The 13,310-nt window shown below is 39.8% G+C and overlaps 2 protein-coding genes across 2 annotated transcripts; both read left to right on the forward strand.

Annotated features, from left to right (window-relative positions):
* Positions 1-809: 809 nt before the first annotated feature.
* lemd1 (LEM domain containing 1) lies at positions 810-5,230 on the forward strand. Its single transcript, XM_076102785.1, is given in 11 exon segments — positions 810-989; positions 2,273-2,393; positions 2,589-2,735; positions 3,090-3,154; positions 3,398-3,445; positions 3,556-3,711; positions 3,911-4,009; positions 4,107-4,199; positions 4,337-4,426; positions 4,660-4,733; positions 4,911-5,230. Coding segments are annotated over 11 exon segments (1,386 nt in total). The 3' UTR covers positions 5,224-5,230.
* A 47-nt stretch (positions 5,231-5,277) lies between these two features.
* Positions 5,278-12,954, forward strand: pm20d1.2 (peptidase M20 domain containing 1, tandem duplicate 2). Its single transcript, XM_076099378.1, has 13 exons — positions 5,278-6,104; positions 6,233-6,316; positions 7,221-7,456; positions 7,552-7,638; positions 7,744-7,877; positions 8,073-8,192; positions 8,366-8,441; positions 8,539-8,600; positions 8,686-8,764; positions 8,877-8,948; positions 9,035-9,200; positions 9,288-9,387; positions 9,783-12,954. The coding sequence occupies exons 1-13, from the start codon at positions 5,885-5,887 to the stop codon at positions 9,910-9,912; spliced, it is 1,566 nt and encodes a 521-aa protein (XP_075955493.1). The 5' UTR covers positions 5,278-5,884; the 3' UTR covers positions 9,913-12,954.
* The last annotated feature ends 356 nt before the right edge of the window (positions 12,955-13,310 follow it).

The following is a 13,310-nucleotide window of genomic DNA, read 5'->3' on the forward strand; positions in this document are numbered from 1 at the left end:
TAGGAAAGGAAACTACTCACCACTTCTACATGCACTAGGTGGATATCCATCGTTCCAGTAAAAATGCAGCCTCACCCACCAGAGAGACGACCACCACACCAACAGCAGCCAAAGCCTGGAGGTCAACGGTACACATTTCAATTGCTGTGGCTTGGCTGGAGGAATTTGCACTGACAACTCAAACTTTCATAATTAGGTAACCAATAGGCTTCTTTTTTTTTTCACTGAATACATTTTGACATGTTAGAGATAAAAGCCCAGGTGTAAATAATACAATGTATTTCAATGAATTAAATTGTCATGGCTTACTGGGACATAGAAATGACTCACAGAGTGTATTCACACGGACACAAATATCGTGTTTAAGATTGGGGTTTTTGAAGTTAACCGTTTTTGTGTTTAAGCATCATGTAAACAACTAATCCTTTATTTTGATCAAAACCGGTACAAACCTCATAACCGGGATACTCATGTCCATGTAAAAACACTGTTAATTAGTAACGCCTGTACTTTTCCGACTATGATATATCTAAATGTTAACTAAGCTTAAAACTAGTTTATCATCAGGTCATGAAAGGATTTCAATTTAATGTTTTCGCTGGCGGTGCTTTACTGAGTGCCGGAATTGTTAAATTGCTGTCAATCAAGTCGTCGGTTGCAGCTGTTCTTCTCAGTTCAGATCCTCAGACCACGAGCAAGAGGGATTCCTACGGCGTCAGCTCTGTCGGGTAGCATCTGCCTTCACACGTATGAAGAGCAGCCGCTGAAGTTGAACTACATTTAATTATTTTCCGCGTCGTACTCGTGACATGTCGCTGTTTTCGGAGGACCCGGCTCACCTCTCTAAAGCTAGACTGAAGTTGGATCTGGTTGCCCACAATGTCGCGCTGCCACCTGCCAAGAGCAAAAAGGAGATCTATGTGGAGTTGCACTTAAAACACATCAATCAGAAAAACTCAGCGGATTTTTCCAGCGACGAGGAGGATCAAGTACGATATGTGGCAGTGAGTTGATCACACTTTTGGTCTTTTTGTCACATAATATATATATATTATAATTTAAGTTACTTTTGCAATCGCAACTTTCTGTAACTTCGCATGAAGATGGTGCTTTCTACTTTGTGGTGGCGAACTTCTTATTTACATGTCTGAAGAAATGACGCTCCAAAATGTTTGCCATTATAAATATGTTGCCTGGTAAAAGACTTGTCAACGATGCTGCATTTAAGGGCTACATTTGTGTTTGATAAGCAGGACTCGTTGTGCATCGTAATAATTGGTATGAACTCATTTAAACCGATGCTGCGCATGCTCCGTAGCTGTGGAGGGGTTGTGGAGCTGGTGATCTGGGTCACGGCTACCAAACGGTCCTGTCCAGCTTGGTGTAGCATTCGAGGTCCTTGACCACTGAGCCACCAGCTGTACAGTAGGTATAGATTTACATCAGACGCTTCTGCAGTTGGCTTGTGCCATCGCAGTCCAGTGCATGTGCTTGCCACACCTGTCGCACTCATTCAAGTGTGCCAAGAAGAGCGCCAGCACTTAAAGTCTGGAGGTTGTTTCTGTGCTGTGTCACAGGGGAAGAAAGACAGTCCGTCCAGACTGTGTTTAGTCTGCTTTAGCCTATTTAATCAACAGTACTGTAAAGTTTCACATTTAGAATCTGCTGCAGGATTTGCACTCTAGACCCTGCTGATGTTCAGAGCTGAATTAATCTATTGGTCGAGCAAATACATTTTCAACTAGTTTGATGTTCATCTCAGCATTTAAATCATTTGCAGGTTGCAGCTTTTCAAATCTAATATATTGCAGCTTTTATTTTGTTTTTTATATATAAGTGGTACAGGCAAATTGAAGATCTCACCTTGTGCTCTGGGAAATATTGATTGGCACTTTTTTTCACTATTTCTCAGACATTTCATATAATTAATTTAAAATAATTACCAGATTAATTGAATGATTTTTTTTCAGAAGCAATCATTCACGTGTTATTAGGAGCTGTGACAAAGTGGAACAATAAACCATATCATAATTATCTGTTAGTTGATGTATGATATGCCAGTCTCAACTGATAACTTCTTCTTCTGTGGTTGTTTACAATAGTTTTACATTTAATAAGCAGAAGATTCACAAAGTGCAAAAATTAGATGAATATGAGCATTTTTGTTTATATGCTCTATATCCCACACCTGGAAACTGCTGGCATCCAAGCTGCAGTCTTTGTCGTGTCTCGAACAGCATTCGCATTAATTCAGAAACTTGTGTTTTGCCAGGATGAGGAGGAGGAGGAGGAGGAGGAGGAGGAGGCAGAGATGCCCGGCCCGAGTGGATTGACTGACGATGACCTCATGGCCGCGCTGCTCAAACACGGGGTTAAAGCTGGGCCCATAGTCGGTGAGGTTACACTTATCACTGTCTTGAAAATTGGTTTTCATTGTAGAAACTGAATTGTTGCTATCAACAATTCAGTTTTAATGGATGTGTTGAGACATAATGTTCAGCATCGCTCTATTTTTTTTTAGGTTAGTTTGCCCCCCTGTCTTAAAAGAACTAATCGCTACAGTATTGTTTTTTTGTTGTCTATGCTAGCCTCCACCAGAGCCGTGTATGAGAAGAAGCTCAGGAAACTGCTTCAGTCTGATAGACATGGCTGTCTGAACGGAGTAGAGCAAGGTGTATTGTACTCTGACAGTGAAGACGAGGATGAAAATGGGGAACAAGAGGACGAAGAGTCAGGTATGACCAGTCCGGATTTTTAGTTTTTGTGGTTGGTTTAAACTCTGAGGACACCTAATTTCAGAAAAAGAGGCTCAGAGTAATGTTACCGACATGTTACACAATTTATTATTCTCAGTGATGGTTTTTGAAGACAGTATATGGACTCAAGTTCTGTCTGATAGGTACTAGCCCAAGCTGTATTACAGTGATTAATATATGGATAAACCATCAGTTAACATAACATAAAGGCTACTTTAGTGTTGATGAAGAGATGGGTTTTGCACAGTATAACAATAGTCTTGGCCATTTTCGTGGTCATGGCCCATTTTTTGTTCTGCGTTTGTATTTCATTGTTTTCTGTGACTTGCACAGGTTCCGAAGGAGCAGAAGAAGAAACGCATGAACAGTCAGACCAGGCACAACAAGGGAGCAGCCAGGTGAGCAAATTGTAGGAAGTTCTTGATATCTTTGGATAACTGATTTAGACATCCTGTGTTAATGACTAGTACCACTTGACTGGGGAGCTCACACTATCTGTATGCTTTTGCTGTTCAATATATTTTCTTGCGTCACATCGCTGCAGTGCCACTTAGTGGTCACAGAGGGCAACTGTGAACTTGTGTTCTAACTGGAACTGTTCATTTTTTGAAGTAAGCACTTGCAGTTTTATGTGTTTTCAGAATGGTGTTTTTTTTTACCCGCAGTGCTTTTTACCCCCATCAAGGCTGGTAAATACTACATATCTTTTGTACAAAATTCTGACAAACTGAATTCTCAGGGGACACTGATATGTGTGTTTTTTCTCCCCGTGATGTTTGCTTGGGTTGGCCTTTCGTAGCATGCTCATTCTTCTAGAAACAGGGAACTGAGTCCCAAGTGGAATTCAGGGAATGCGATACAACCATTGGAGCGGAGTCGTCCTAGCTGCTCACAGATTCCCGTAGGAATTAGTAGAGCATCCTCTGTAGATCAACGCTCGGGATTAGGATCAGGGGTAGGCTGGTCTTATTTCACTTCTCTCACGGATTTTAAATTCTCTGCATTCCTCACTTACACTGCAAATTCATTGTGAGCCTGTCAAGCCACCGATGGGTTTTTGTTTTACAGTAATGGGTATTGGTATCTCACTGGTGTTAAGATTGTGTGATGAATGATGCATGTTTCTGTTAACATGATAATACTAATTCTTGCAGTTTCCATCTGGATCAGTTATGCCCAATGATGGCTCAATGATTTCCTCTCAGGCCTTCAGCATCACCCAGATGGTTGAGGAGGAAAGTTAATCTTACACAGTTTCTGAACTTTAAGAATTCTTCTTATTTTAAAGGTTGCGAGTTATCGCCGGTGGAGCGTTCACTCGGTCATTTACATTATCACTTCTAACAACAGATGGAGAGTTCGAGGTCACACTCCATGAGCATAGACACTGAGAGGGATTTGAATGGGTGCAATGTGCAGGAGCATTGTTCGCGCTCCAGCGGGGTCAGTAGTGCTCACATTATTCAGTTGCACTTTAGGCTCAAACTTTGGTGGGGGTCAAAATTGTTGGAAAGGTTCACTGGAGACTGGAGGAAACTCGTACTTTAGAAATCACGATGTGTTACGTCTTGTTTCCTTAGCTGGACATGCCCACTCCTAACAAGGACAACCTGAAGAACCAGTCCCTGTACTACACGCCCAAGGCATCCACTTATGATTGGGAAATCAAGGCATATACATTTTCTGTTTTTGATGGGGGCGTGTGCATTTCAAATGTCCGTGTTACTATGTGGAACTGAAACAACAAAAAAATACACACTTAAGAGTTGCTCTTTTTTTTAAATGTTAGTGTTTTTCAGATCTCTGGTGGTTACATCACAGTTCACCGGGTCTCTGTTGGACTGGGGCATATTTCTCTTTTTCACTGGTCCCCTTTGACCGTAGTTTCTGCTCTCTTTTCTAGCTTTCTCAGGAGCCCGTGAAATATACTTTCAGGGACCTGCTTCCAAACACTAATGCCACACCCACAGGGATCTAGTAAGTGCCACACCAACACTGACAGTGTGCCACCGTTTTTGAAGTTGTTGAATGACTTTAAGGTTTCACTCAAGTACAAGAAATATACAGGAATTTGAATTGGTGGTGGGTGACGCAGCACATACTGAAGGAGTATCGTGATTGGGTTATCAGCACATGTACTCTGTTCTATTTCAGTGCCACTCGTCGGAGAGCCATCAAGGGTGCAGCAGGGAGACCTGTCCAGTACACGTACCCAGACACTCCTGCCAGTCCCACGACGTTGGAGAGACGAGAGGTTGAACTACGCCTTGTGCCAGTCCAGATCCAGATTTTGGTCTTCCTCATTGTGGTGTGCCTCTTGTACCTCATTTATGTTTGTGTTCAGGACGACTCACTTAGTACATTTGTGGCCTTACTGGATGGTCTAAACCAGGGTACAGACAGCGAGGAGGGGCTTTCGCTTCAGGCTGAGACACGGGATGCACCAGCACTCTCTGGACTGGAGTAACTCTTTAATCCTCCACATTGATTTACAGCTGTGAAGGTTGCTTTTTTTTTTTTTTTTTTGGTGATGCAAGATGACCCTGTCCTGGGATATCTTCAGGGAGCACATACTGCTTTACCATTGACTGTTTGTCTTTAAGGGAGCAAACCTCAAAGTCTAGTTTTACAGTTTTATAACTTATGCTTATGAATGTGTTATCAATTGCTCTTGTCGGCATTGTGGAAACAATTTCTAAAACACAGAAATTAAGCTGAGACTTGATGTTCTCAAATGTATAAATGATAATGCTATATTTATTTTATATTTCCTAACCCAAATTGTGTAATGTTGCATTATGAATGAATTAGCGCCACTGTACTTATGTGATGTATGCATTTTTTTTAAAGTATATTTGAACCATATTTAAATAAAGAATGTGTTGCTTTATACTTTTGTTTGTGCAACTAATTGTCCTAACTAAACTGAAAAACAATACATGCAGATATACGAATCAGCAGGGATCTTTCGCATAGTATAATCCACTTCTGATAAATGTCGTGAGGAAGATTGCAAGTGCAATTAATATTGGCGCCAGCAGGTGGCTCTCATTCAACAAACCCAAACTCATTCACTCTGCACTCTGCACGCAGTCACAGTGAGCGAGTTCCGCTGTCACAACAACACAATGACAGACTCGGGGCCAAAGTTTAACATATTCAAGTTTTTAAAGATTATTATAAGTAGTTTCCTCATTGCAGTGTTGCTGCTGCTCACCATAGCGTCTATCAGGACGCTTTCGCTGGACGTAAATGTCGGACTTCAACTCGCACAATGGGAAAAGACGAATAACATCTCGCTCGTCATAGGCCACCGACAGCGAGAGGAGCTGCTCGCAAATTTTAAAGGTCATTTTTCGCTCGCTAGTGTAACGAATGAAGTGTAAATGCTTGTTGCACTGCGTGGACAGTAGCTGGAAACAAAGCCGCCAGTGACCGACACTAATGAGCGTTATCTCTTGTTTATTTGTGTGCAGAGGCAGTCCGGATCCCCACCGTGTCATTTTCACAGGAGAGCAACACCACCGCGCTGCTTGAATTTGACAGGTTCCTCCGCAAAGGTAACGTTTAATTAAAAACGCTGCGACTAACGTTGAAAGGTGTTACGTGTGTTACGTAAATACGGTAGATGTAGCGTAACAGTTGAGCTAGTTCCGTGCTTTTACCAGACTTCCTCTGTCAATGGCTTCACTTCCATGACAGGTCCTTTGTTTATATCACACAATAAAGCCCAATTCATGCCATTACATTCTTTAAGGAAGGTTTCCTGCCATTTAAAATCAAGTGTATCACTCTTTAGCCTTGCTGACAGTTAACAGATATTTAATACAGGTTTTTGTCATTACACTTGAATTGTTTCAATTTAGGCCAAATTATGTTGTCCAACCGGTGGTCCAGAACCCCAAATATATTCAGTTTAATTTTTCTTTAAAAATGACTCAGAAAATGAATCACTTATCAAAATACCTTCTATTTAGTTTTTAAATATTTTTTTTGTTCATTGACTAATTGATGAATTAACTGATTTCAGCTTTACTTTACTGTATAATAATACAGACTTGTAAATTTAAAGAAATGTATTTGTTCCTTAATTTTGTGGGCTCACAGCAGACAAATATAAAATGTGTATATATATATGTATATATATATATACATATATATATATGTATATATAAAATATTAAAGCTACAGAGGCTGCGTTATCATGACTTTTAGTCCCTTGTATGTGTTAAGCTCCAAAGACGCTTGATCCTACATTTGCCATAATGCAACGAAAAGCATCTTTTTTTTTTTTTTGTTAGACCCATGTTTCAGCCCTCATGCCACACAGGTTATCTTTGTAGACTCTCGCACTCCTGTCGAGTTACACATGAAGTTATACACCTTTTTTCAGTATTAAACTGACCTTAATTTGTAAATAGATGGTGTTCACCCTTTAAGCTTCTACTTGTCTTCCTGTGTCAGCCTTCCCGACAGTTTTCTCTTCAAGCTTGGTTCGTCATGAATTGGTGGCCAACTACAGCCACCTGTTTTGGGTGCAAGGATCACGGTCTGACCTGGTGCCATACCTGCTGCTGGCCCACATAGATGTAGTACCTGCCTCCGAATCGGATGGCTGGGAGGCCCCACCATTCTCTGCCAAGGAGATGGATGGCTTCATCTATGGTAGAGGGACCATGGATGACAAGGGCTCTTTAATGGTGCGACAACATGTAATATTTTGTATGAGATGAATTGGAATTATTCACTTTTCATGTGCCAACCAGACTAATCCAAACTTCTTTATTTCTTCCAGGGAATTCTTCAGGCACTGGAGTACTTACTGATGAAAGGCTATGCTCCATGCAGAGGATTTTACATCGGTCTAGGTCATGATGAAGAAGTACTTAAGATATTCTTCAAACTCTCACTCTTTGGAATTGTGAACTTAGATAATATTTAAACTATTATCGATGTCTGTGTCCTTATCTTCTTTCTTTCTTTAAAGGTCGGTGGTTACAAGGGGGCAATGAACATAGTGCGTGAGCTGAAGCTGCGTGGTGTGCAGCTGTCGTTTGTCCTGGACGAGGGCCTGGCTGTACTTGATGGAGTCATCAGTGGTCTTGAAGGACCTGCTGCACTGTGAGAACCCTTTTATTCTCTTGTGGAAACATGACATTTAGTTTGCAGACTTTACATGTTAAAAGCAAACAAGTGGACCGAGCCTGACGTCACAACAAACTCACAAGCGCAGCATAAAATTGCATGTCTCCATTACATTTTTTTTCGTTTTTTAACAGTAATTTCTGTGTGTTTTGTGTTGTACTTGTTTTGTAGAATTGGGATAAGTGAAAAGGGTTCGGCGACTGTAAAGCTTAGTGTGTTTATGGTCCCTGGTCACTCCTCAATGCCTCCCAGGGAGACCAGCATTGGGATCTTGGCTGCAGCAGTCAAAAGGTGAGAGGTTCATCCTCTTCAAATTGAGATTTTTTTAAAACTGTTTTCATTTCTATGAATTCTTGTTAGTCTTTGCGTTTCTGCAGAACAATATGTTTAACCACATTCTACATTTTTTAGTCCTCTTCAAACAAAGTCTAATATTGTAATTGTGTCGTGCTATTGCCTCTCAGACTAGAGGAGAACCCGATGCCAAGATTATTTGGTCATGGGCCTGAACATGGAACATTTGAGCATCTGGCGCACAAGGTAAGAGGAGGCAGCTACTTGATAATCGTTGTCATCACTTTTAATAGCATATTAGATCATTTCTGTTGTTACGCACTTACTCATTCTTTGTTTGCAGTTCGGACTCCCAATGAAGTTCATAATGACAAATCTGTGGCTGTTTGCCCCACTCCTAGGCAGGTGATTACATCCTAAAATTGATTTCTCACGTTTTCTTCCGATTGTGTGCATTGGACTAAACCATTTAGCATGTTTTACGTTACAGGGTACTTGAAAGAAAACCAGACACTAATGCTTTTGTAAGGACAACCACAGCAGTCACCATGTTTAATGCAGGAGTTAAGGTACAGTTATTCATTCTGAAATAAAGGATGATTCACAGGAATTGATTGTGAATTAGATTGCAAGCCTTTTTAGTTTTCCTTAATCAAACCTAAATTCTTTCCCACCATATAGGTGAATATCATCCCGTCCCTCGCTGAAGCTTATGTAAATCTACGAATCCACTCAGCACAGTCCCTACAAGAGGTAGTCAGAAGTTTGATTCTCCTTTTTGAGAATTCCTTATGTCTCTAAATGAATATTCTGAGTTGAGTTTTTGCTGTCACATCTAGGTCCTGGACCTAATCCAGTCCACAGTGGGGGACCAACGAGTGAAGATAGAGCTTGTTGATGGATTTGACCCCTTGCCTGTGAGCTCTATGGATGAGAAGTCCTTTGGCTACCAGATCATTAAGAAAACCGTGTTGGACATGTTTCCAACAGTTACAGTTGCTCCAGGTAGAATCCAGACGGACGTAATTGTATAAAAATGTGGTTGGTAAGGTCAAAATATGAAATGTTTTGATATCATGTTTGTATGTTCAGGTATCTGTATTGGAAACACAGATAGTCGACACTTTAAAGACCTGACGAATGATATCTATCGCTTCACCCCTGTCTGGTTTAAACCAGGTGACGCTCAAAGGTAAGGGTTTAGTTTGTCTAATACTGCATAAAAATAGTCTGAACAAAACCTGCTGCAGTAAGTATAATAAACTCCTTGACCAGAGTAATATCTGGCAAACTAGAAGGCAAAAATGCACAAAAGAGCTTTCTGCTGATGGTAACACTTTTATGTTACAAACTTGTGATGCAATGATGTGACCTACTTGTACTGTTCAGACTTAAAGTCCTGGTTGAACAACTATAATATTATTCAGTGTTTTACTGTATGTATGGAACCAACCTTAAGCCCAGTTTGCCGCTCAGTTTTGGGGATTAAAAAGCTATCATCCTGCAAGACCAGCACAAGGAAATTGTAAACATAAAACGTATTTTCTCCTCTTTAGATACCATAAGTTGTTTTTTTCTTTTTCTTAGATTCCATGGCATCAATGAACGGATTTCCAAAAAGAACTACGAGGAGCTTGTAGTATTTTACTTCAGTCTGATTCAAAACTGTGACATTCAGAAGCTCCCTGAGCCTCACAGCTCTATCCATGAACTCTAAGGAATAGACAGTTTGGGTAAAAGTGTAATCCAAAAGTCTTTGTTATTATTAATCTGATTAATTTCAACAGCACCCAACGGGACCTTGACTTAATGTATTGGTCACTACATTTAAAATAAAATGATGTCATTCTGCATTTTAGCGCGAGACGGTACACTTTTCCATAGCTTTACATTAAAAGACTCTTTAATCTTGTCTGATGACATACAGTATTGACCTTGTTCTGATACAAATGATCATGAAATCACGATGTAGAGCTCTTCTGCATTTGCGATAACGATTTTGCGATAGTGTTGTAATGATTTTTACAATTTTAAATCATGATGGTCTAATTTTATGAAATAACTGATACATTTTTTTGTTGGGCTGCTAATAATATTGATATACTTGAAATTATGACGCTACATATAACATGAATGAAATGACTGCATAAATACATTTTGGCTGCTAATAACAGAAAATATAAAAAGAAGCTTCTTTCTGTAGAAATGCTGAATGCTAATGTTTAGGGTTAGGGTTAAATTTAGGGCTAAATTTATTAACAATAATAACAACGATGAGAAAGTGCTCTTTTCTAATATTGATCGACTTATCAACAGTATTAACTAACATTTAGTAACATGCATTTGCATTTATCTACATGTCCACTATGTAAATATATGCAACATATGTGTCATTATGGAGGACAAATCTCCCAATAGCTAAATTAAACCAACAAGAACAAACCCATACAATAGTGTTAGATACACATACAATAAAATAGATATGCCACAACCACATACTTAAGTATTTGTAACAGCCATATAAATCAGTAATTAAGTAATTATGGCAGTGGAAAAACAAGAACATACACACCAGACTGATTTAAATACACCTTCAATTAAGAGATAACAATTGTAAATACACTATAAGGTGTATTGATACATTTTAAAGCATTTATTTTATTTATCTCAAAAGTAAATGTAACAGCTTTTGACAACCCCCCCCCCCCAGGGAGTTGTGGTCGTTGTAGGGGGAGTTGTAGTGGTCGGCATTGTTGTAGTTGTGGTAGAGGGAGTTGTGGTCGTTGTAGGCGGAGTTGTGGTGGTCGGCATTGTTGTAGTTGTGGTAGAGAACTTTTCTCTGTTTGGTTTTGCTGCTACCATTGTACTGAATCTGGTAAACATTTAAACCAAACAGTGCTCTCAAGAAAACACAACACATACTGCATTTAAATGTTCTGTTTTAATAACACGAAGAGCAACAAAAAGCACAAAGTAATATGTGGCAAGACAAATATACAGCCATAGGCACGAACTGGTCAACACGATTTTTCATTTATTAGGAAAAGTGATGAAAATAAACCACACTATGATCTACATACCTATAATGTGCAGTTACTAAACTCATTATTAGTGTAGTAAGTATTAATAAAAGAGTAGGGGTAAACTGCTTACAGCAGTAACTTACTTCTGTGTGTTGAAGGTCAAGCCTCCAACAGCCAGCAGGGTTTTGAGCTGTGGATTGCTGTGGGAGCATAAAGGTTTCGTAATGATTGTTTGACAAGACACAAAATCAACATCATTTCCACAAAGTGTATAGGCTAAAGCACTGACCTGGTTTTGAGTTTATTGAATGCCAGATAGTGTTGTAAGTCAGCTGCATTGCTGGGCACCAGCACTTTTTTGGTTTTTAATGTCAGAAAAGGCATATATCAGATGTGTACACTTGTACGGATCGATATCTGAAGTCGTGAACTTCCCATCACCCTCTCTATTTCCAGCCTCGCTGTTATAGTAACACACCAGCCTGGAGGAGGAGGCTGAGACATGGAAGAAAATAATGATGGTTTTAGTTAGTCATTATTTATCTACTAATAATGCATATTTCTGGTCTCTTTTGAAAGGTGAGAAAAAAGAAAACTTAAGAATTTGTGATTCCTTTGAGGGTAAACTTATTCCAGAGTAAATGGAGATGCAACAAAGGAAAAAAAATATATATATTATCCTTTCCTAGTATATCATCTTAATTTCAAAGGCAATATCACCATTATAACCAAGATCTATGAATATTGATGCAACTGAATGTCTTCTACTACGCTGCACTACAGCGTAGTAGAAGACGTTCTACTAGGAGGCCGCTTTGAGCAGAATTTCAGGCCGAGCCAATATGGTGGCCTGTCTGTCTCTCCAAGCGGATCACTGTGACTCTCTGGATGTTAATCATTGAAGTAACTAAATCTGCAAATTTTAGCTAAAGTAACAAAATGTGACTTAATGTAACTACAGGGGTGAACCCACTACCGGGTCCGTTGGGGAAAGGTCCATGTCAGAAAGACCCTTCTTTTTTTACAACACACATGCACCAAATAAAGGAAAAATACAAGTCTGCAAGCTAGAAGAGAAACATTCATTCCTTGGATATTATACAATTTACAAACATACAGGGAGGTCAACCGGGAGGTCAACGGTTCGATCCTCGACTGGTGTCACGTGTCGAAGTGTACCTGAGCAATACACTGAACCCCAGGCTCCCCGGGCGCCTGTCATTGGCAGCCCACTGCTCCCTATATACAGGGATGGCTCAAATGCAGAGACAAATTTCCCCCTTAAACGGATCAATATAGTATAATAAATTAAAAATTTAAAATTACACGCTAAACTAAATGCATGTTAGCATTGTCATTGGGAGAATGCATATGTGGCTCAATAATTCATGTGTAGTTCAGTAAGTACAATCATTTCTTGGGTGTAATGTAAGTTAAGAGAGTTTATTATATTTCCTATGTGTTTATGAGGAGGAAGTGTTCATTGTAGTTACAATTTAGGGTACAGCGTTATTTATCACCAGCTACATTTTTAGGCAGTAGATCCAGTGGATCGCCAGTAGGTGTCAGTATTGCGACATGAGCAGCGTCTGTGACCAGAGCAACAGGGAAGTCTCACGAGAGGATGAGAATCTCTATGTACAGGGCAGACGCAGAAAACGCTGTGGAGCGACTGTATACCTAAATGCATATTTTTGTATTTTGCAGAACATTTTCATTAAATGTGTAGCACCAGATTGAGCCTGTGTGACATCATTCTGTGCACCGCTACACATACTGATGCTAGCATTAAACCCAAAGTGCCGCTGGCTGTAGACTCTTATAAGGATATTTTCTTTAATTTGTGCTGAACTATCGAATAGCATTTTCCTTTTACCAAAGGATGGCATCTTAGGTCTCATGCAACTTGTCTTTTATGGCATTCCAGTGAAGACGCGCATAATAGGGGCAGAGGGAATGGAAAGGGATTCAAATAGCAACTGTTCCTGATTTATCTTTATCTTTAAAGATAACGATGGTGAAAGAAGCATTTACTCTCTACTATGACTGATGGATGACTGACAGATATCTGTCTGTGCTGTTTGGAATTGTG

Source organism: Anarhichas minor, unplaced genomic scaffold, assembly GCF_050575085.1.
Source record: "Anarhichas minor isolate MPS153535 unplaced genomic scaffold, ASM5057508v1 ptg000003l, whole genome shotgun sequence".
NCBI classification, from domain to species: domain Eukaryota; kingdom Metazoa; phylum Chordata; class Actinopteri; order Perciformes; family Anarhichadidae; genus Anarhichas; species Anarhichas minor.

Coding starts and splice junctions, on each gene's coding strand:
- pm20d1.2 (XM_076099378.1), top strand. CDS start 5,885: ATGACAGACTCGGGGCCAAAGTTTAACATATTCAAGTTTTTAAAGATT. Junction 8,193..8,365: donor TTGGCTGCAGCAGTCAAAAG/GTGAGAGGTTCA, acceptor ATTGCCTCTCAG/ACTAGAGGAGAACCCGATGC. Junction 8,949..9,034: donor CAGCACAGTCCCTACAAGAG/GTAGTCAGAAGT, acceptor TGTCACATCTAG/GTCCTGGACCTAATCCAGTC.